This window comes from Pipistrellus hanaki (genome assembly GCF_964339955.1).
Source record: "Pipistrellus hanaki genome assembly, chromosome: 1".
In the NCBI taxonomy this organism is placed as follows: domain Eukaryota; kingdom Metazoa; phylum Chordata; class Mammalia; order Chiroptera; family Vespertilionidae; genus Pipistrellus; species Pipistrellus hanaki.
In genome coordinates this window covers 209,081,029-209,104,623 of record NC_140503.1, presented here as the reverse complement: position 1 = coordinate 209,104,623, position 23,595 = coordinate 209,081,029, and the positions used below count along the sequence as shown (strand labels likewise).

Genomic DNA, 23,595 nt, shown 5'->3' with positions numbered 1-23,595 from the left:
CTCGGCCGGGTCCCTCCCCGTCGCGCAGGCCCCGCCGCAGTCAGGTCCCTCCGTGGCAGCTCCAGTCACGCGTCCGGCCCCGGGACGCGAGCCCGAGACAGCCTCGCTGTGCGCCCAGTGCAGGGCGAGCCTTCCCTTGTCCCGCTGCTCCTCGGACCCGGACCCACACCCACACCCACACCCCCAGCGGCCTGTCCGGTGCGGAGGAAACTGAGGCTCAGGAGGCGCAGGGACTGTGGGACCGCCCTGGGCTCTCCCACCCCAACAGCATCCCGGACGGGACTGGACGGCCCGGCGGGCGGGGCCTGGAGCCTCCCGGGGCCCAGCTGCCAAGGGGCTGGAAGGCAGCCGGGCTTGTCCCTCTGCCCGGACGGCCTGTCCCTCTGCCCGGAGGGCTTGTCCCTCTGCCCGGACGGCCTGTCCCTCTGCCCGGAGGGCCGGGCCTGCCTGGGCCCTCGCGGCCGCTCCGCTGCTGCATGGAGCCTGTCTGCCTGGGCTGTGCGTTCGCTCCGTTTCCGAGGCACCGAGCGGCCGGCCGGGCCCGCGATCCTGGGCTCGGGGCGCTTGGTCCCTCCGGCCTCTCCGCCGGCATCCCGGCCGTGCCGCTTCTCACGTCACTGTCGCGGAAGACGTTGTTGCTCTGACATTTTTAAAGCCTGAGTTTGTAATGAGTTCTTAGACCGGAAATAAAACCTTCTTTTCCTACCGCCTCCTCCTGTTCTGTTTGGTTGGCCAGCGCTCCCGCCCACCCACCCCGCAGGGACCCAGGGGTCGGAGCGCCTGTCTGGCCGCTTTAGGCCTCAACGCGCTGCTTCCGACAGCCTCTGGGGCTCGTGTGTGTGCACGTGTGCATTGTTGTGCGTTTATGTGTGCACGTGTATTGCATGTTATGCAGCTGTATGTGCACCTATGTATATGTATGCCCATCTGTGTGCACGTGTGGTATGTGACGTGTCCGTGTGCATGCATGTTGTGTTTTGGCATGCCTGTGCATGATTGGTATGTGCATGTGTGTGGTCTGTATGATGCCTGTGCACATATGTGGTCTCTGAGTGTTCACTGGAGACCACAGTGAGGTCCGCAGAAGCCCTTGGGGCACAGACAGGTGGCTGCCGGGTCCGGGGGAGGTGGACGGGCGTGTTCTGGGCCAGGGAGAGTGCTGGCTCGGAGCCCGCTGCCCTCACCCCCGGCTGTCCACGTGGGTGGTGAGCTGCAGGGACCCACCACGGTCTCTGCCCCATGTCCTGTCCTGTCACCCCCTCCACCCCCATTTACACTCTGGGGTGGGCCCTGCATGACTGCGGGTGGGAAAGGCGGGCTTTGGGGAGAGCGAGGCCCTCCTATTGGCCAGGGGCCCGGAAGTCACTCCACCTGTCTGAGCCTCAGTCTCCTCCTGCACAGAAGGGCCTGCAGGCCTGGCTCCGGGCACAGGGAGAGGGTGCACGGGGCCAACATGGTGTCTTAGAGGCATGTTGGCGGGGTTGTTACAAACGTGGCCATTGTCACCTCCGCCCAAAGGGACCCCCGCACACCACTTGCACATCCTCTGGGCGAGACCCCGGGGCTGGGCTCAGTCCTGCCAAAGCCCCACGGGCCTCTGTCCCCAAGTCCCTTGTCCACAGACAGGGCCAGTGTTCCCTGACCAGAGCGGATTGAGGCCCCAGAGGCTGAGTTGCCTTCTTTGCCCTAACCCTAATGCTCACCCTAACCCTAACCCTAATGCTCACCCTAACCCTAGCCCTAACCCTAACCCTAAACTTACCCCTCACCCTTCCCGCACTGTAACCCTAGCTCCAACACCATAAGCCTACATGAACCCCTCACCCTCATGTCCACCCTAACCCCAACACTAAACCTAACACAGGATCAATCCTAACCCTAACCTTAGCCCTAGCCCTAAACTAACCCTAAAACAGCTCCAACCCGAATGCTAGCTCTACCCCTGATCCTAACACTAACCATAAAACATCCTAACCTTAAACCCAACCCTAACAGTTTCGATCTTAACTATAATCATAGCCCTAACCTTAAGTCAGGTGCAATCCTAACCCTGGTCCTAGTCCTAGTCCTAACCCTCACCCTCACCTCCTCACCCTCACGGGCATGGCCTCTGACCCTGTGGCTGTGGCCTTTGGGGCCCTTGGGGCCAGGTATCTCGTGCCTCGGGCTCCCCCTGGGTCCCAGGATGGCCCAGGTGGGCGGGGCCCCCAGCATAGCCTCTTGGGCCCTCCCTCCCTCCTGTGAGCACCTGCTGCCTCCTCCACCCCAGGGTGGTGGGTGCGTGGGGCTTCCTGCCAGCGGCAGAGCTGGGGCACCTCAGGAGCCCTGAGCCCTGTCCCTGATTCTGCCTGTGCCTGCCCTGCGGCCCCGGCACCTGCAGGACTGGCCTCCTGGAGGGCATGGGTGTGGGAGGTCAGGCCCCGGCCGAGGCCCAGCACAGGGCTCCTGTAGCAGGGCGCGCAGCCTGGCCCGGACCGGGGGGGCGGGGGGGAGGAGCGGGGGGAAGGGCGTGTGCTGAGCCCGGCAGCCCCTCGCCTTCCCAGAGAGCAGGCCAGGCACCCCGCTGCTGGGCTGGCCTCTTCTGGCCCTGTCCGGCCCCTGCCCCGCCCCTCCCGGGGCCAACTCCTACGGGGACCGGGAGACGGAGGCCCCGGGCGGTCTCCTCCCGGTCAGAGTCCCCTGGCTGCAGCCACCGGCGCCCCTTCCTCTCTGGCTCTGTCCATGCCAGGAGAGTCCCGGCTGACGGGCCTGCACGCCAGCCTCGTCCCCGGGAGCCGGTGGCTGCAGCCAGACAGCCACGTCCAGCTCAGCGGGGCAGGTGGCCTGGCACATCCTCTCCCCACGGGCCCGGGGGCACACTGAGGGGCCCAGGCTGGTCTCCCGGGGGCACCTGGCTGCTCCCGCGGCGCCCTTGGGGCCAGCTCCCGGCACGGCTGACCCTGCCCTCTCTGGTCTAGGGAGCCGCCGCCTCACCCCCTGCGCCCCTGACACGCCCAGGTAGGTCAGCCCCGGCCCAGCTGGCACGCGGGACGGGAGGGGCGGTCACAGTGGCCGCAGGGGCAGCCCAGCCAGGAGACCGGCAGTGGAGGGGGCGGCGTTGCCATGGAGCTGAGGCAGGACGCGGGGCTGCTGGGAGGGGCGCCTGGGCCCGGGCGTGGTCAGTCCCGCCCCGGGCAGGCGGGCAGCCTGCCACTTGGGGCCCTGAGCCCAGTGGGCGGGTCTTGGACGGTGGAGGGACGCGGAGTGCCTGAGGCCGTCCTGGAGGAGGTGTCACTGTGGGTGGACACGTGGGCTCGGGAGGGCCCCTGAGACCTGGAGTGGGCGGTCACCCGGGACAGCCCAGGGCCTGGACCGAGTAGGATGTCTGTGTGGCAGGAGGGGGGTGCAGGGACCTGGGAGGGAGTGGCCGGGAGGGGTGGTTGGGGGGTTGGGTGGAGGGTGGGCGGCATGCAGGGGCCAAAGACAGAGGGTGTGGTCACTGGGCTGCAGTGGGCACTGGGGGTGAAGGGGCAGGAGGTCAGGGAGGGACATGGCCCTGGAGGAGTTGGGGGGGCTATGGGGGCTGCTGGGAGCCCTTGGGGGGCGCCTTAGCTCTCAGCCCGGGACTCACAGCCCGCCCCTGCAGGAGGCACGGCGCCCGCCTACGTGAACGTCCCCGCCAGCGCCCCCTCCACCAAGCAGCTGCACTACCTGGGCCTGGAGCTCCCCGAGGCGGGCGCGGGCGTGCGAGGTGGGCCCCCACGGGCCATGGGGTGGGGCCTAACCCGGCACTGGGCCCTCCTGTGAGCTGGGCTCCCGCCCCGACCCCTCCCCGCTCAGGCCCTGCTGGGGGGAGGGCGTGGTGGGACCCCAGCCCCGCACCCGTCCGCCGAGGCCCCTGGGGGAGAGCGGCTTCTGGAGCTGGGCCGGCTCACCGGGCACTTCCAGGGGCCGGCTCCTCGGGCTACGCGCAGATCGACGTGGCGGCCATGGCGGTGGCCCGGCAGGCGGGGGCCCAGCACGCACAGGCCCGCGAGCAGCGGCTGGCCCAGCTGGCGCCCGGGAGGAAGGAGGCCCCGCGCTGAGCGGCGTCGCCAGGACGGCATGGCCCGCGGTGAGCAGGGGCCACGTGGGCCCACCCCAGAGGTCTGCTCCGGGGCTCCCGCCTGCTGGCCCCAGGGGACATGGCTGGTGCCCGGGCTCCGGGGCTGCCTGCCGATGGCCCTGGGACACACCTGCCCTTCCTCCCGAGCGATGGGTGAAGCCTTGTCCCAACCAGGCCCTGCCAGCCCAGCACCCTGTGCACCGCTGCCCCGCACTCGGGGCGGTGCCTCTGGAGCAGGGGTCTTCAAACTACGGCCCGCGGGCCACATGCGGCCCGCAGAGGAGTCTGATCCGGCCCGCCAGGTTTTTTGGGCAGTGAGCGCAGCCGAGGTGTTACAGTAGGAATTAGTTCATATAGTCCGGCCCTCCAGCTCTCTGAGGGACCGTGATCTGGCCCCCACTTTAAAAAGTTTGAGGACCCCTGCTCTGGAGGAAGATGGGCAGCCGCAGGCCAGGGCAGAGGGGCGCCTGGGCACCAGGAGGGCGGCTGCCGTGTGGGCAGGAGACACGAGTGAACTGAGCGGACAAACTATTCAAACAACGAACCAGAAGCCTGTTCACAGCAGCGTGAGGTGCCTGGTCCTCAGGAGTGAGTCCGGGGAGAGCAGAGAGGGCCTAAGTAGCACCCACGGCCGGAGCCCAGTGTTGCTAGGATGCCACTACCAGCCCGAGGTCAAGGCCATCCTGTCTGAAGCCCAGAAGCCAATTCCAAAACGCACGTGGAAAAGCGAGCTCCCTCGTGGCCGGGGCAGACGGATGCGCTCCTTCTGCGTCCGGCTGGCTGATCAGCGCGGGGCACCCAGCGGGCAGGACCGCGGCCCTCCCCCAGGTTCTGAGAGACACCCACCCGGCCACAGGGAGGGCTCCCTGACAGATGGGGCGTCGGTTCAGATGAAACACAGCGACAGGCAACAACAGCTACAGTGACAGAAGAGCGTGGCCGCCCTGGCCGGTTAGGTCAGTGGTCAGAGCGTTGGCCTGCGAACCTAAGGATGGTGGGCTTGATTCTGGTCAAGGGCATATGCCCCAGTCGGGATGCATGTGGATGTTCCTCCTGAAAATGTCCTTGGTGAGGATTACAGGAAGAGGGATGCCCTCCAGGGGCCCTGCCTGTGCCGTGCCGGCCACGGGGGCACCAGGACTGTGACCTCCTCCAGTGCCGGCTCACAGACCAGAGGGACCAACCGCCACCGAGACTGAGCCCCGGCCGGCACCCCTTCCCACTGCCCCGGGGTGCCCGGCCAGAGGCTCCCGCCCACGTCACTGTCCAGCATGACGCACACCCACCCACTCACAGCGAGCGCGTGACCTCCAGTGGCAGCCGGGATGGGACACCAGACCAGACACTTCTGGAGACGGGGCCAGTGCGCATGCACACACACACACACACACACACACACGCACGCACGCACGCACACACGCACTGCCAGCATCACCTAAGGCACAGAGGCGCGCGCGCGCACACGCGCGCACACACACACACTGCCAGCATCTAAGGCAGAGGCCCACACCCGTGCTTCTTTGTCCGGGTCCCTGCACAGAAACCGCACACCGGTGGCTTAAACCTTTATTTCTGTCATGTTGGCGGGAAACCAAGAGGAGCAGACGACTGGTGTCTGGAAAGCCACCACCCCGCTCGGCAGGAAGAGCCCCCCCCGCCCCCGGGGGCTCCCTCCTCAGCCCAATCACCCCCAGGACCACCCCCAAACCCCACGCTGGGGCTGGGCTCGGTAGCTGAACGGGGGGGGGTCACAAGCCAAGTGGCGAGCTACAGGAGCGTGGGGGGTCCTGGGGGGCCCCACGTCCCGGGACAGCACACGCTGGAGGCGGTCTGCGCGCCCCTCCCGCCCACCTCAGCCATCTCCTCCTGGAGCAGGAACCACCACCCACCCGGTCGGAAGACCAGCTGTTAGCAACTCAGGTAAACTGAGTCCCACGTCCCCTCTGCTCACCTCCATGTCCCAGGCCCAGACTGGTCCCAGGCCTCTTACTGGCCGGCACAGGGCACGGCTCTGGGCCCCTGGCACTGACCTCGGCGCAGCCCCAGCAGGAAGGGGGCCCCTCCTGGCACCCCGTCCCCACAGACACTAGCGCGCTGCCTGGGTTCCTCCAACAAGGCAGAGCTTCCTCCAGGGCCAACGGGGAAGGGGCCCTCAGACCACCCGAGGCTCCCCCCGGGGTGCCCGCAGGCTGGGAGCACCTCCCTCCTCTCAGGCACCAGGGCGGACGGCGTGGGGGCGGGGTGGGAGGGGGCCTCCCAGCTGGCAGTGCCGGGGCCACGGTGGGGGAGGCCGAGCGGCAGACACAGAGAGACGGGCAGCGGGTCACAGAACCAAGGACCATCATCGCCACGGCTTCCCACCGGCTCCCGCGGAGGGCAGGGTCCCGCAGTGACGCTGCGGCAAATCAGCGCTCAGTGCGGGGCAGCAGCCTGCTGGCACCCGGCGTCCGAGGCCACTGCCTACTGGGCACGGCCACGCGGTCCCGGGTTCCGGTCCCGCTCACGCGGACGCCCCCCGAGGGCGGGCCACGCCGGACGGTCCTCAGAGCTCGTTGTGGCGCGCCCGGGAGATGCGGCCCGACAGGTCCTGCAGGTGCTTCTTCACCTGCGGAGCGGAGCGTGGAGAGCGGCGGTGAGCGGGAGGGGACGGGCGGAGCGCCATGCTGCCGCCACGTCCCCGTCTCCTCCCAGAGGTGCCAGAGCAAGTCATCATGCCAGCCCGCAGCCCCCCCCCCACCCCGTGTGGGTGCCCGCAGCCCCCCTCCCCGTGTGGGTGCCCACAGCCCCGCCCACAGCCCTGCCAGGTCCCAGCCTCGCAGCCCTTCCCCACCCTCCCGTCCCTCCAGGCAGCACCCCCGCAGGAGCAGGCTGCGGTCCGGCCCCGAGCCCCCTCCCCCGGGCAGAGGAAGCGGGGGCTCCGGAGGGCGGGCCGCGCACCTTGTAGCCCAGCTCCTTGGTCTTCTCCTCCAGCATGGCGTAGCGCTCCTTGTTCCGGCTCACGTGCTCCTGGTCGCCAAACCGCTCCACGTGCCGCAGCTTCTGGTGCGAGATCTCCAGCTGCTTCTGGTAGTGGTTGTGCTTCTCGATCTTCACCTCAAAGTGCTTCAGCTCCTCCTGCACCAGGCCCGCACTGAGTCCCCGCCTCCAGGAGCCACAGCCTACCACCCCCCTCCATCCCCTCCGTCCCCCCCATTCCCTCCGTCCCCCCGCCCCCCTGCAGCCCGCGCACATGGGGAGGCCGCCGTACGGGAGCGGAGGGGAACGGGGGGAGGGGACGGAAGGGGACGGAAGGGGGTGGGGGGGACGGGCAGGAGCAGCCCTGGGAGGACCCACAGCTGCGGTCTGAGATAGCGAGGCCGCAGCCCCTCCCCGGCCGCCGGAGACGCGGACGGGGGCCGGCCGCTCACCCGGAAGGCCTCCAGCTCCTGCTCGGAGAAGTTGGCGGACCGGGCCAGGTCCCACAGGTCCATCACCCGCGGCTCCTCGAACTCTGTGGGGGCAGGGCCGCTCAGACACCGCACGCGGCGTGGCCGCCAGTACGGGGTGAGCGTGCGGGGGCGTGAGACACAGGTGCTGAGCTCGAGTGCGCACACACGTGTGCAGCTTCCTCGGGAAGCACCGCGGGCGCCTCCTTCCCACACGGGCTCAGCCCCGCGGACAGGCCGCGCTGGCGGTGGCCACGTCCTGCCGGCCCCGCCCTGGCCTGTGAGCAGGCGCTCAGAAGGAAGTGGATGTAAATGGCCACCGCGTGGAGCTGCGTGTCACTGCGGTGAAACCAGCTGTCCCGACTGAGACATGGGCCAAGGGACCACGAAAGTGCACCTTTCAGAGAACTTGCCGGAGTGCCTGCCCGTGGGCCCCCCTCCCCCGCCCCCCCAGCTCCCCGGCCCCCCCACTCCCCCGCCCCCCCAGCTCACCACCCCCCAGCTCCCCAGCCCCCCCAGCTCCCCGGACACCCCACTCCCCCGCCCCCCCAGCTCACCACCCCCCAGCTCACCGGCCCCCCCTCCCCCGCCCCCCCAGCTCACTGGCCCCCACTCGCCCGCCCCCCCAGCTCACCGGCCCCCACTCGCCCGCCCCCCCAGCTCACCACCCCCCAGCTCCCCGGCCCCCCCTCCCCCGCCCCCCCAGCTCACCGGCCCCCACTCGCCCGCCCCCCCAGCTCACCACCCCCCAGCTCCCCGGCCCCCCCACTCCCCCGTCCCCCCAGCTCACCGGCCCCCACTCGCCCGCCCCCCCAGCTCACAGGCCCCCACTCCCCTGCCCCCCAGCTCACCGGCCCCCCACTCCCCCGTCCCCCCAGCTCACCGGCCCCCCACTCCCCCGTCCCCCCAGCTCACAGGCCCCCACTCCCCCGCCCCCCAGCTCACCGGCCCCCACTCCCCCGCCCCCCAGCTCACCGGCCCCCACTCCCCCGCCCCCCAGCTCACCGGCCCCCACTCCCCCGCCCCCCAGCTCACCGGCCTCGGCGCCGTAGCCCTGGTGGCTGACCCTGCGCAGCCGGTCGTAGCCCTGGCTGATGCGCCGCAGCCGGTCCTTGAGGTCGGCGTGCCGGCTGTGCAGTGCCTCCCCCTGCGGGCCGCGCATGTCCGAGGGGCTGAGGGCGTTCTCCTGGACCTCTGGGGGACAGGGGCGGTGACGGGAGGCCACGGCTGTCCCCGAGAGCCCGGCCCTCCCTCTGGACCGCCAGGCCCGGCTCCCAACCACCCTCCAGAGGCCACGGCGCCAACGGTGTTTGTGGGAGAGGCCGGCGGAGGCCGGTCACCGGTGCTCCCTCGCCCGCCCGGGGCGCCTGGCAGGGCTCTCGGGAGGGCGCCCGGTGGGGAGGCGGTGGGGCCGGGCGGCGGACGCACCTTCGGTCCTGCTCAGCGCCTCCAGCAGGACGTTGTACTCCTGCACCTTCTCCCGGTGGTGCTGGAACTCCCGCCACAGCTTGTCCAGCTCGTCCCGGGAGAACTTGCCGGAGGTCTTCGCCTGGGGGGGCCTGCGTGAGCACCGCCCGGGCGCCCCCCCCCGCCCCCCGGAAGCGGCAGGCGCGGGCGGGCGGCCGTACCTTGTGCCACAGCTTCTCCAGCCGGGGGTCCTCCAGGCTGTCCGGCTCGGGGCCCTCGGAGACGGAGTTGCTGCGGAGCTCCCGGGCGTCCTTTTGGCCGTCCAGCCGGTACTTGGCCAGGATGACTAGGAGGGCAGCGGGCGCCCGTCAGCTGGCAGGCCCGCCCTCCCTGGTTTCCGGTGACCACCGGGCCCCCGGGGCCAGCAGAACTGAGACAGACCGGACCCGCCCCCGGCGCCGGCCGCCTCGCCCCGCGGGACAAGGTCATCTCCCAGCCCCTCTGCAGCTGTTCTGGGATGGGAGATGTGCCGGGAACGCGGGGTGTGTGTGTGTGTGTCTAACCTGGGCCCCTGTTTGGAGGGAGGGGTTCCACAGGAGAAACTTCGGTGTCAGCACCCCAATAGCAGCCGCGCCCACGGGCAGCCAAGCCCCGAGCCTACTTCCCTCTGCTACTTCCCTCTTCCCTCAGCTACTTCCCTCTTCCCCCCACTAGGCTGCTTCTGGGGGCCTGGCAGCCACCTGGATCCCAGCACCACGTGGGGCAGGGCTCTGGGACAAGCCCCCTCTGGTCGGCCCGGGGACTCAGAGCCCCTCCCTGCCCTTCAGCCCTCCCCCCTTCCCTAGAAACCGGCGTGGGCTTCCCTCCCCTTTCAGACTCTCCCCAGCCGGCCGGCCAGCGAGGGGCACGTCGGCCCTTCCCCTCCACACCAGCGCCTCTGCCTGCCTGCTCTCGGCTCGGCCTGGGCCTCAGAACTCCCTCACCTGGAACCCAGACCCTGGGGCTCAATGTGAGCTGGGGGTGTCCTGATGTCAGACCTGCCCAGCCTCTCCCTAAGCTGCAGAAGGCCCCCCACTGAGCCACCCGGTGGGGCCCTGGCCGGTGGGGCCCTATGCCATCGGGGCCACTAACACCCAGACCGGAAAAGCTGCCCAGGGCCCGCCGGCCCGCCAACACACTGAGGGCCCGCCACGGTGCTGCCAGGAGCCCGGGCTGGGGGGGGGGGAGGCACCGTTGAGGCTGCGGATCAGCTTCGCTTCCATCTCCCCGTCCTCGTCCAAGCCCTCGGCCTTCAGCTTCTTCCAGGCGAACTCCTCCCGCTCCTGGATCTTCAGGTCGGCGTGCAGCTCCGACAGGTCCACGGGGGAGAGCTGCAGCTGCGGGCGGACAGGGGCACCTGACACCGCTGCCGGGCAGCCGGAGACAGACAGGGCGACCCCGACACCGGAAGGCCAGCACGTCCGGTGCCAGCCCTTCACACCCGCACCCGCTCCTGCAGGACTTCGAAGGGCCCTGCGCCCCGTGGCGTGAGGCTACCGGCTTCTCTGAACGTCTACAGCTCGGCATGGTCGCCACCCAGGTCCCCAGGGAGCCACCGCTGCCCGGGCCTGAGCCTGCGGGCACAGGACGCCCACCGCCCCCACTCCCTGGGACCTTTAGGATCTGTAAGTCACAGTCAAGGCCTCCTGGGAAAAGAGCCGGCTAACCGAAGCCAGAGGCAAAGCAGAAAGTCCAAGGTTAAGCAGCAGAGGGGGCGGAGCCCTGGGCAGAGACCGGCGGGATGTCTGGTGGTGGCGATGGCCCCACAGGGACCCTCCATTTCCAGCTCCGGACGTGACCTAACCGCGCCTTCTGCCTGTCAGCACATCCCGGCAGATTAAAGAAACTGCTGGCCCTAGCGGGTCTGGCCCGCAGGCTGAAGGTCGATGGGTTCTGGTGCAGGTGGCCCGGCCCTGGTTGGGGCGCATGGGCCTATGTAGGCAGGAGGCAGCCGGTCAGTGCGGCGCTCACAGGCGATGTCTCCCCGCAGCTCTGGTCTCCGGCGGAGCGGAGCGGGGGTGCTCAAGGCGGCCGGCGGGGCGAGGTCACCGCTGCGCTGGCCCGGTGGGGAGCGGGGGCCCCGAGGCCTCCAGCACCCCCCATTCCAGATGGTGGCTGAGGAAGGAGCCTCAGGGACAGAGCAGGTCCCCCCCCCCCCCCCCGGACCCTCCCGGAGCCCTTCCCGGAGCAGAGGGAGGAGGCGCCAGGGGAGGAGAGGAGGCCCAGGGCGGCGCTCCCACCATCTCCCTCGCGCCCGGAGGCCAAGCGCTTCACCAGCTTCAACCGCCGAGCGGGGACGAGCACCCAGCGAGACCGGGGCTCCCAGACCCTGTCCCTGGGCGCTCCTCCGCGGCACCAGCGCCGGCGACCCGAGCCCGGAGGGCGGCCCCGCCCGGGCAGCCCTGGAGCGCGCCGCCCGCCCGGGCTCACGGGCCTCAAGGCACCCCGAGGCCCCCCACCGCCCCCGGCGCCCAGGCCGCCCGCCCGCGGCGCCCCGAGGCCCCCTCACCCCCGGGCGCCCAGGCCGCCCGCCCGTGGCACCCCCACCGCCCCCGGCGCCCAGGCGGCCCGCCCGCGGCACCCCGAGGCCCCCGCCCCCGGAGGAGCCGGACAGCGCGGGGGCCCAGGCCGCAGCGGCGGGCGGGGAGCGGCACGCGCAGCCCCGGGCCCGCACCCCACGGGGGCGCCGCCGCTCACCCGCCGGGCCTTGTCCCACAGCTGGTTCAGCTTCTCCATGCGGAACTCCGCCGCCGGCTCGCGCTGCGAGGGCCGCTCGGCCTCGTTCTTCTCCCGCGAGTACTTGCCGCCGTGGGCCGCCGCCCGCCAGGGCGCGAGCAGCGGCGGCAGCAAGAGCAGCAGCAGCGGCGGCGCCAGGAGCCCGCGCAGCCCGGGTCCGTGCCCCCGCGACGCCATCTTCCTCCTCTGGTCCGGGAGACCCAGCGCCTCTTCCTAGCGGTCCCGCCAGGCCCCGCCCTGCCGCGCCGCCTCCTGGGAGTTGTAGTCCTTATCCCCGCGACCAGCCCAGGCGAGGCCGCCGGCGAACTACAAGGCCCAGGAAACCCTGCGGCGGCACGCGAGCGTTTCCCAGGCAACCACGCCGCGGCCTCGTGATGCCGAGTGGCCCAGACTACTGCCAAATGCGCTAGGGCAGTGGTGGGCAAACTGCGGCTCTTTGGCCCTTGAGTTTTTAGCAAAGGCCAGCATAGGAGTACCCTAATTAAGTTAATAACAATGTACCGTGAACGAAAGGAGCCACATGCTGACCTGACAAGCTCAGGGGAGGCCTGCGTGGCAGTCTTGCAAACTCAGAGACCTAAAATAACCACAAAAGATGGTTTAAAATTAAATATCTAACTACAATCAGGTTATAGTGGGCAGTCATGTCCTAGGCTGATATTTTCCCTGACAAAGATCAGCTTAGATCTTCTTTACTGAGCCTCTAAGATAGCATATCTGTGAGATGTCTGGGTAACTTGTAACTTCCCTTTTTCCGGAGCCCCTGGGGCACAACCAAATGCGGTGAGCGCCAGGATAGATGCCTCAAATTCCTTCTTTATCATGTTAATTGTTCCTGCACTCACCTGAGTACACGTCCATCATTTTACTTTTTATCCAGTCCTACGGAAAGCTGAATCTTGCACATAGATTTCGAACCCAACAACTTTGCTTTATCCCACCTCTTTAATCCATCACCAATGAATTTCATGTAATCCACCTACATCCCTCCTTTGATTGCAGTGTATAAATAGAAACGCAACCCTCCGTTCTTCAAGGCATTATCTCAATCCGTTGAGGTTCTGCTTCCCGGCATCTGTCAACAGTTTGGCTCAAATAAACTCACAAAAATTCTTTACAGGTTTCAATCGTTTTTTCGTTAACAGTACCTACCTATATAGTTTAAGTTAAAAGAAATGTGGCTCTCAAAAGAAATTTCAGTCGTTAAACTGTTGATATTTGGCTCTGTTGACTAATGAGTTTGCTGACCACTGTTCTAGGACTTCGTAGGGGGCGGGGGGGGGGCGGGTTTGAGGGGAAGGGGTTGGTAGAGAGAGACCCGGCTGCCCAGACCCCGGGAGTGGAGTGACGGCAGGCCGCTTTCCTCTCCACACCGTAGAAATCGGATGGTGCCTTCCTGTTGCGGAGACTGTGACATCGGGTGTTGAGTGTCCTTGTCATCACGTGCCCCAGGTTCGGTGGGGCATGCCCTCCACCTTTGATCTGGGCGTTTCTCAGTGAAACTGCTCAGGTGGCCGTGGTGGGCTTCAACCTCCGCACCCGTGGCCTGTGTGTGTGTGTGAGTGTGAGTGTGTGTGTGTGTGATTGCCTTTGCATTCCTGGTGCACGTTGAGGTCAGCATTTCCCTCCCGGGAGCTCTGGGTTGGGATTTGGGCAGAAGTTTCTATGATCCTGTAAACCAAGCTGGGTTTAGTCTTCTATAGTCTTCTGCCCCCGCATGGTCTCCATTCGCTGGGGCCTCTCTGCCTCTGACCCATTTTCTGCCTTTCCTGGCAGCGCCCTGCACCTCACCCCTGACTTGTGGTTGATAGATAGATCCTCCCTTCTCCAATTGACGGAGGGAGGTAAACTCCACCTGCAGCCAGGCATGCCTGAGCACTAAACCACCAACCAGCACCTGCCAAATACCCTCTGCCCCCATTCCTAAGTCCCTAGGTCCCTAATCATAGGCCTTACATGAAGCCACCAATCAGCGTGTGCCGAGTGCCCTAAGTCCCGTCCCCTCTCTTTCCTCCCCTTAAAAAGTTCATGAGCCTGGCCCTCGCTCTCTTCCTCTCTCTCTCTCTTTCTCTCTCTCTCTCTCTCTCTCTCTCTCTCTCTCTCTCTCTCTCTCAGCAGCCGGCAGGGGTGCTCTTTCCAATAAAGCCGGTGTCCTGGCACCCCGGTCCCGGCCCTCTCTGTTTCATCTCTCAGGGGTGCTGTGGTAACGTCTGCCAGGAAAGTTACTCTCACCATAGCTGCTGACCAGGTGAAAGCTGAATCTTGCACGTAGATTTCAAACCCAACCACTTTGCCCACCTCCCTGCTCGTGACCATGGCCTCTCAGACTCCCCGGGCCCGGTGCACACAGAGGCTGTGAACAGAGCGTGTCCTTACGGCTCCCCCTCCCGCACACCAGGCTGACGGGAGTGGAGGCTGCCTGCCCGGGCGCCCTGCTTCCCTGCGCCTCCCGGCTTTCAGCACCTCCCCATTAACTCGGACCGGTCCCCAGGCTTTGGGGAGAGGCTCTTATCAGATTAACAGCTAAGACATCTGAAGAACAGAGACTGAGTTTCAGCTCTGGCCAGCTTGGCTCAGAGGAGACCGCGTCAGCCTGTAGACTGAATGGTCCCGGGTTTGATTCGGGTCAAGGGCACGCACTTTGGTTGCAGGCTCCTCCCGGCCCGGGTCCTGGTCAGACCAGGTTTCTCTCTGGCTTTCCTTCTCTCTAAAAATCAATGGGAAAATATCCTGGGGTGAGGATTAAAAAAGAGAGAGAGATTGAGTTTTATGGAATGCTCCTTCTACGTCACATGTACGGCACTTTTTAACTTGTTAATGCGTGTGCCCCCTTTCCGGTCTCTGAACTGGAGGACTGTCCCTCGTCTGCCGGCCCTGCCCCCCGGGTGAGCCTTGGGTGTGAGGAGGAGCAGGGCCATGAGCTCAGGTTCCTGTGGCTCTGCAGCCGCGGTGCAGCCTGGGGTGTTAGCGCCTCAGCCTCGCACAGGGACTGAGGTGCGGAGGGGGCCGGGGCAGGGGGAGGGCCGTTCCGCCCCTCAGCCTGGGCACAGGGGCCGCCCCTCGGCCTTGGCACAGGGCCGGGGGGTTCTGCCCGCGCCTGCAGGTGGTGAGCGCTGGGGGCGGGGGGGGGGGGTCTGGTGGGCGTGTGGCCGGGACGTCAGTAGGTCCAAAGACTGGAACGCACAGCCCCAGGCAGGGCCGCTGGAGAAACCCTTCCCCAAGTGGGTGGGCCCCCTGACTGGAATGTGCCCTTGGAGTGACCGTGAGTTGGAACCTGCGGGATGGCCCGGGAAGTGCGGGGCAGGTGGGGCTGCAGTGCCGGCCTCAGTGCTGGGGCGCGGCCCGCACCTGCCCGGGGGCAGCTGGAACTCTGGGTCCCGGGCGCTCCTCCGGCACAATAACAGTGAAGGGATCTCTCTCCCTCTCCTCCCCCCCGGGGATCTGCGTGTGCGTGTGTGTGCGCGTGTGCGTGTGCGTGTGCGTGTGCGTGTGTGTGTGTGTGTGTGTGTGTGTGTAGGAGAGACTCCTTCCCATGTGCCTGCCTCATGCCCGTTCTTCGGGGTTCAGGTGCCCTTGCCCCGAGGCCCACACCCGGGCTGAGAGGGTGGCTCAGGGCCCCGAGCCCACACCGCGGCAGCACCTCCATGACCGATTCTTTTATACAGACACACAGATCTCTGAGAGGAAGGGAGAGGGAGAAAGAGAACTGTGGATCGGCTGCCTCCTGCACGACCCACACCACGACCCACCCTGGAATAGAACTGCATGTGCCCTTGACTAGAATAGAACCCGGGACTTTAAGCCTGCAGGCTGATGTGCTATTCACTGAGCCACATCGGCCAGGACTGAGCTAATTCTTTTTAAAAAATATATTTCATTGATTTTAGAGAGGAAGGGAGAGGGATAGAGAGCTAGAAACATCGATGAGAGAGAAACATCGATTAGCTGCCTCCTGCACACCCCCTACTAGGGATGTGCCTGCAACCAAGATACATGCCCTTGACCAGACTCAAACCTGGCACCTTTCAGACCACAGACCGACACTCTATCCACTGAGCCACACCGGTTTCAGCTAAGCTAATTCTTGATTTGCAACCAAAGAGCAGATGGAGGTGCCAAAGTGTGTAGACGGGCGTCTCGGGCCACCTCCTGGTCTCGGGGTCCCCCTGGCTGGCCTGGCTCCCGGGATGCTGGCCGTTCAGCCAGCCACCCGCAGCACACTTCCCGGGACAGGCCCGGCCGAGGGGCCTCGGGCTGATGGTGGGTGGGGCCCAGCACAGTCCTGGGAGACATGGCCCGAGGGAAGCAGGCTGGCTGCTGGGGCCTGGCAGCAGCGGGTGGGGCACCGGGAGGCCGGCCCATGTGCAGGTCCTGGAACCGCCTCTTCCCTGGCCCCGGCCCAGGGGTGACGGCCCCGCTAGGGTCAGGACCGGCCGTCCCTACCTCGCTTCACTGAGGCTGGGTGCCCGGCCCGCTGTGTGGCCGGAGGCCTCTCACTCCTGAGCTGGCCGCCCGGAGCCCGGAGCCGAGGAACTCGCTGCCAGGGCTGGCAGGCCGCTGAGCGGGCACTGCCGGGGCTCGGGGCTCGGGACGCCCCGCTGTGGCTGCAGCCCATGGGCTCTCAGGGGCTCTGCCCTCAGCGTGACGAGTCACGAGCTGCGTGGGGATGTGGCTTTGACGAGAGGCCCTCCAGGTCCCCCGGTTCTGTGTGCCTGCCGGGCACTGGGGAGCCCCGCTCGGCGGCACATGTGGGGCGGCAGCCCAGGCTCACCCCGGGGGCTCAGGCGCTCAGCGGCCCTGCCCGGACTCACGGTCACAGAGCGAGGAGGGCCCGGGACAGGAGCCCCCGCCGGCAGCCCGGGGTGGCCTCAGGGAGGCCGGGCGGGGAGGAAGGGCCGCCCAGCGGTGTGGGCTGCCCTCCACCTGAGCCCCTGCGGCCGCCAGGACCCTCACGCCCAGAGGGACTGTGGGCCCGGCGGCTCCAGGGCCCCCTCCGTCTGTGGCAGGAAAGGGTGGTGGCCCCTGGAGGTCGGAGCTGGCGGGCAAGGCCTGTGCCACCGGCCACTTCAGAGTCTCCTTCACCAGCCAGGGAGGAAGTGAGCCGTGCCGGGCTCCCATGGCAGTGCCAGCGGGCAGAGCGCTCCCGGCTGGCTGGTCCCAGGAGGGTGGCTGTGGCCGGGCTGTGTCCTGCGGCATGATGCCCAGGCACCTGGGTTTGGTCTGGGGGACGAGCAGGCACGGTACCCGGCGCCATGGTGCTCACAGAGCAGGTGGGAAACCGAGCCCCGAGGGGCCGAAAGCAGATTTCAGGAAGAGTTGGGACCAGGACCTCTGAGAGAGCTCTCCGAGAGAGCCTGTCTGCTACACAGGAATGTATGTGCTCACTACTGCACCCCCCATCCCCGTCCATCCATCCATCATCCATCCATCATTCATCATCCATCCACCATCCATCATCCATCATCCATCCATCATCCATCATCCATCCACCATCCATCATCCATCATCCATCCATCATCCATCATCCATCATCCATCTATCATCCATCATCCATCCATCATCCATCATCCATCCATCATCCATTCATCATCCATCTGTCATCCATCATCCATCCATCATCCATCATCCATCCATCATCCATCATCCATCATCCATCATCCATCATCCATCATCCATCTATCATCCATCATCCATCCATCATCCATCATCCATCCATCATCCATTCATCATCCATCATCCATCCACCATCCATCATCCATCATCCATCATCCATCCATCATCCATCATCTATCCATCATCCATCCATCATCCATCATCCATCCACCATCCATCATCCATCATCCATCATCCATCTATCATCCATCATCCATCCATCATCCATCATCCATCCATCATCCATTCATCATCCATCTGTCATCCATCATCCATCCATCATCCATCATCCATCCATCATCCATCATCCATCATCCATCATCCATCATCCATCTATCTATCATCCATCATCCATCCATCATCCACCATCCATCCATCATCCATCCATCCCTCCACCCATTATCCATCATCCATCCATCATCCATCCACCATCCATCTATCATCCATCTATCATCCATCATCCATCCATCATCTATCATCCATCATCCATCATCCATCCATCATCCATCATCCATTCATCAACCATCTGTCATCCATCATCCATCCATCATCCATCATCCATTCATCAACCATCTGTCATCCATCATCCATTCATCATCCATCTATCATCCATCATCCATCCATCATCCATCATCCATCCATCATCCATCATCCATCATCCATCATCCATCTATCTATCATCCATCATCCATCCATCATCCACCATCCATCCATCATCCATCCATCATCCATCCATCCCTCCACCCATTATCCATCATCCATCCATCATCCATCATCCATCCATCTATCATCCATCCATCAAAAATCCACCATCCGTCCATCCATCATCCATCCATCCACCCATCCATCATCCTTCATCCTTCATCCTTCATCATCCATCCATCTGTCATCCATCCATCATTCATCATCCATCCATCCATCCATTCATCCATTCATTCATCTACTCATCCTTCCATCCAGCTTTGAGCCCTGTATCCACCCACCCACAAAACTAATGTAGCATGTTTCCTCCTGCATATTTCAATTCTCATGTACCCACCCATCTCTCCACCTGTCCATTGCCTCACGCACCTACCTCTTCATCTACTCGCCCACCCCTTAACCCACCACACATCCATCCCCTCACTCTCCTTTCCACGCATCTGTATACCTACCTGCCTCTCCTCTGCCCAAATTCCATCTATCTGATGCCCATCCGCTCCCATGCATTGCCCTCCCCACACTCCCCGTCACTCACTGGCCCTACCGTTACACGCACCCACACGCTCACAGCACTTCCATCGCCCATGTGTACACGACTCCTCTTCCCACCCTCCGCATCGGCGGTGTGTGCGCGTTCCCGTATCTCACCCCCTTGTCGGCACTTGGTGTTCTCCTGGGGGAGCCTTTCCCAGCCTCGTGGGTGTGACGTACTTGTTGTGGTTTCATTTGCGTTTCCACGGTGAGGCGCGAGCGTGAGCATCTGGGCTCCCCTCTGCCTGCTGCTGTCCCCTCTGGCGGCGCCCCCTGCTGGGGGCCCTTCCCTCGCCTCGTTTTCCCTGTCTCTTCGCCTTAGTTCTGGGAGACAAGACAGACCTCAGTGTGCGAACACAGCGGCCGGGGGGCGGCTGCAGTGAGGGCCTGGCGATTGCACAGCGGGCAGGCGCTGTGGGTGCCAGCAGCAGAGATGGACTGAGTAACGCCATTGGCTTCACCGCGGACCGGCCGGGGGGGAGGGGGGCGCGGCAGCTTCTGGCGAGGCGGCTCCCGGGCCTGGTGCCCAGGCCCAGGCCCGGCCTCGGGGCGCGGCTCCGCAGGGTCAGCCGGGCCTCCCGTTCCCGAGATGCGTGCCCGCCCTCCCGAGGCCACGGCTATGGCGTCTCCGCGCTCACGTCCGAGGCGACCAGGCTGACGGTTAGTTTTATTTGTTATCCTCACAGGAGGACACTTTTCCACTGATTTTTAGAGAGAGGAAGAGAGAGGGAGAGACAGGGAGAATATTGATGGGAGAGAAACACATCCGTTGGCTGCCTCCTGCACGTACAGAGAGGAGCCTGCAACCGAGGTACGTGCCTTTGACTGGTATTGAACCCAGGACCCGTCATGCCACAGGCCAGCACTCTATCCACTGAGCCACACCGGCCAGGGTGTGAGCGGCTGACCTACATCCCACGGGCGCCCTTGAGCCAGTCTGTGTGGCCCGAGGACAGCTTCTCGGAACCCCGTGGCCCCCAAACAGAAGCCCGAGCAGATGGGCGGGGAGCGGGTGCTGGGCTGGACCAGTGAACGCCTCGTGGCAGCCGTGGCCTGGCGCTCGCCGTGGCCCCACGCTGGCCGCCGAGCAGCCTCTCTCCCCCCGCCTTCCCCCCCACTCCCCCTCAGCTCCTGGGCGTGTGCCGCGCCAGATGGCTGGCCCTGCCGGTCTCGGGCCTGGAGCAGCGGGGTCTGCGTGATCACAGCGATTCCGTCACAGAAGCTCGGGCGAAAGAGCCTGAGGGCCGGAGGGGGGACCCCCACCCCCTCCCCGCCCTTCAGCCCCTGCAGGGCCCAGACGCTGTGGCCCTGTGCCCGTCACCTTCACCTGCATCTCTGAAAAGGGGGGGCTGGCACCGCCCCGCTCTGGGGCCAGGAGGCCGGCTGCCTGAGACCGGGGTGCTGGCGAGGCCCCCACCTGGGCGCCGGCCCACAGCTCCCGGACCGCCTCCCCTCGGCTCCAAAGCCCGAGGGGGGTCCTCAGGCCTGGCCCCCTTCCCCTGAGGGCAGCTCGTGGCCAGAAGGAGGCTCTCGGCTGAGCCTGATCGAGGATCCTGCACCCCACACTTCCAGCTGCCTCCGTCTCCCCAACTCAGGGTGCTCAGTGCCCCCTCCCCCGGGCCACCTCGGGCTGACCCTCGTCCTGCGGGTCCACTGAGGGCCGGAAGGAGCCACGGGGAAGAGAGCCCAGCAGGGCTCAGGGTCCCAGGGTCCGGTCAGGCTGCCGGCTCCTGTGGGGACCCGCCCAGCGGACCCGCCCTGGAGAGTCCAGGGGACTGTAGCGCTGGGGCCCGGACAGCGCGGGGCCACTGAGCAGGCTGCTCACACACGTGCTGGCTAAAAAAGGAAACAGCATGTTAAAACATTTTTTTTTTAAATTTTTGCAGCATCTTTTAAGAAAACAACAACTTTGAAATGTTAAACTATTTTTACTTTAAAAGGGCAAAACAGCCCCAAGAAACAGAGCAAGTGGGGAGATGTTGGCTGCAGGGACAGAAGGCTTACTCACGCTGCCCGGGATGGGCACCGCAGGCTGGGCAGCCCCGCAGCCGGGGTGGGGGCGCGGGGCACCCGCTCTGCGCAGAGCAGGTCAGATGGCCGCCGGCAGGATGGCTGTCCCAGGACGGACTGCCGGAGGGGGACTGCCCGCACAGGCTGGAGGGTGTGAAGTCAGGGAGGGCCTCCCGGCGGAGGTGGCCCATCGGCCCTGAACTTCTATTTTATTGTTATTATTTAAAAATATATATATTTTGTTGATTTTCCACAGAGAGGAAGGGAGAGGGATAGAGAGCTAGAAACTCAATAAGAGAGAAACATTGACCAGCTGCCTTCTGCACACCCTCCACCGGGGATGTGTCTGCAACCAAGGTACATGCCCTTGACCGGAATCGAACCTGGGATCCTTCAGTCCGTATCCACGCTCTATCCACTGAGCCAAACCGGTTTCGGCTGAACTTTTTTTGTTTTGTTTTTTTAAAATATATTTTTATTGACTTCAGAGAGGATGGAAGAGGGAGAGAGAGAAACATCAATGATAGAGGGAATCACTGATTGGCTGCCTCCTGCACGCCCCCTACTGGGGGACTGAGCCCCCACCCTGGGCATGTGCCCTGGTTCATAGGTCACACGCAGCCATGGAGCCACGCCAGCCAGGCTGCCCTGGGCGTTGAAGGCATGCAGCAGAGGGCACGCCTTGGAGAAGGAGCCAGGGTGGTGGATGGTCAGGTCTGAGCTGCGCCGGGGACACTGGGTCCAACCCCTCCCCATCCCTAAAGGCTGTGGCCTTGGCGAGCCCGACCTTCCCGGGCCAGTCTGCTCACGTGGGAGAGCTGAGCCATAAAGCAGGTGCCGCCTGGGGGGGCGGGTAGGGAGAGCCCCCAGCCGCTGTGAGGCTCAGAGCGGACATGCGCAGGGGCCAGTGCAGGATGCGGCCACAGGGTGGCGCCAGTCAGCAGGGCTGCGTGCAGCTCCCTGGGCAGGGAGGGCCTGGGTGCCTGCAGGTGGCTGTGTCCCTCCATGGCATGTCCCCCCACAGCGTGTCCCCCCAAGCACCTGTGCCCAGGGCCCGCACGTGGTGTGTGAACCGTAACCCTAACCCAGCCCTCCTTTACCCCAGCCCGCTTTAGAGAGCCAGTCTCCGTCCCGGGGGCGGGCTTTGGCGGGGAATTTGGGGGACAGTTGAACTTGGGGGACAGTGCAGCCCTGCAGCCCCTCCATGCAGGGCTCCCCGCTGTCTCCTTTCGGCCCCAGCGAGCCGTCTCCTGCCCGTGTGGCTCCTGGCCGCTCTCGTCCACGCAGTGGGGCCAGACTATGCCCGTCCAGGTCCCCCGCCCCTGGCACCTGCCCGGCCCCAGCATGCCCTGGCACTGAGGCTCCAAGCCCAGCCCCCGCCCGAGGCCGGCCTGAGCCAGTCCTGCCCGCTTCCGCGCGCCCGGGCCTGGCAGGCCTGCGGCCCTCCCGGCTTGGCTGCCGGCCCGTCCAAGCTCAGTGGTCAGCAGAGTGCCGGGCGAGGGGCCGGGCCGTGGCGTCTCTCCAGGTCACGGGCAGTGGCCTCCTCCTCCCCAGCCTGGCACCGAGTGGCTCGGCGGCAGACGGCCGGAGCCCCCAGGGTCTGCTGTCCCCGAGACACCTGGAGGGATGCGGTGTCGCCCTGAGGGGCTGGGCGTCTCCGGGGACGAGGTGCCCTCTCCCGCCTGCAGGGGAGCCAGAACCAGCACCCGCCCTTGCACGTGGGTGCCCAGACCCCTCAGCCTGCAGACAGCCCCCCCTCGGGGCGGAATGCAGAGCGCGGAGCGGCCCCTGGCCACTGTCTGTCAGGGTTTGAGTGTTTATGGGTGCCGGGGGGGGGGGGGGGAGGCACCAGCTGGGAGCAGTTCAGGGGGCCAGGGCCTGGCGCAGGGTCCCAGAGACATCCGGGGGCGCCCTGTGGGGATGACAGACCCAGTGGGCGGGACAGTGAGCGGCCCGGCCCCCACGGGGGTGGGGGTGGGGAGTGTCTCCCTCGCGGGCTCTTTGTGATTTGAAATGCATTTTGTTGATTTCAGGGAGGAAGGGAGAGGGGGAGAGGAACATCACCAATGGGAGAGAATATGGGGCCTCCTGCAGGCCCCCCAGTGGATGGGAGCCCACACCCTGGGCCTGGGCCCTGACCTCCTGGGTCACAGGGCGATGCGCACCCACTGAGCCACACTGGCTGGGCTTCAGGTTCTGTAGCTTGAAGAACCTGGGGCGCCCCGAGAAGCAGGGGTCACGGCACTAGAGAGCCACGGGCAGGGCTGTCCCGCCCCGGGCCGGGCAGGGGCGGGGTGGGGCCGGGGTGGAGCTGGGGGCCGGAGGTGCTGGGGTGGTCACTGAGCCCCGGAGACAGTGGGCTGGGCCTCTGTGCACCTCCAGGCCTCAGCGGGGCTCCGGCTCCCGCTCTGCCCACGGACGTGCTGGGCGCCCAGGGCTGTAGGGTCGGGGCCCCGGGGCGGGTCCAGGGAGGGGGCTTCCCAGTGCCCGCAGGGTGGGGAGTGGCATACACACATCACACACGCAAAGCACACACACCACAACACAGACCATGCACTATACACATGACCTATGCAACACACACAGGCACATACCACACACACACAATCACACCACACATATAATCACACATAATCGCATCACACACGTGCGCAACACAGAATCATATAACACACACAATCATACACACACATAACACACCCATACAATCATACCACGCACGCACACACACAATCATAAGACACCCTCCCACAATCATGCCACACATGCATAATCATACATGCACACGCCACACACGCATGCACACACAGTTTGTCACAGAGCCGGCTCCGCAGTCAGGTTTAAAGAGCTGCCTCACCCCCACCTACAGCTCTGGCCGCCCCTTGTCCCTCGCACCGGTTCCCACATGGAGCCGTCTCGCCCTCCGCACAGCCGGCCCGGCCTGGTGCCCGGCGCCCTGCCCGGTCTCCGTCCTCTCCGCCCGCTCCCGCCGCAGCCTGAGCCATCCTC

General features: G+C 65.6%; 1 protein-coding gene across 2 annotated transcripts in view; it reads right to left on the bottom strand.

Moving 5' to 3' along the window:
• The window catches only part of LRPAP1 (LDL receptor related protein associated protein 1), a 229,491-nt gene extending 217,585 nt beyond the window's left edge, over positions 1-11,906 (bottom strand). The window contains exons 1-8 of one of the 2 annotated variants that reach the window (XM_084865078.1): positions 11,653-11,906; positions 10,148-10,292; positions 9,138-9,262; positions 8,938-9,058; positions 8,545-8,703; positions 7,492-7,574; positions 7,022-7,198; positions 6,599-6,689 (exon numbers count right to left, since the gene is read on the bottom strand). In XM_084865078.1, the coding sequence (XP_084721204.1) occupies positions 6,627-6,689; positions 7,022-7,198; positions 7,492-7,574; positions 8,545-8,703; positions 8,938-9,058; positions 9,138-9,262; positions 10,148-10,292; positions 11,653-11,868 (1,089 nt within the window). In that variant the 5' untranslated portion in view covers positions 11,869-11,906 and the 3' untranslated portion in view covers positions 6,599-6,626. Of the gene's footprint in view, positions 1-5,639; positions 6,690-7,021; positions 7,199-7,491; positions 7,575-8,544; positions 8,704-8,937; positions 9,059-9,137; positions 9,263-10,147; positions 10,293-11,652 lie in introns of those variants that run through there. The other variant, XM_084865077.1, reaches the window with a different exon arrangement.
• Positions 11,907-23,595: the final 11,689 nt, after the last annotated feature.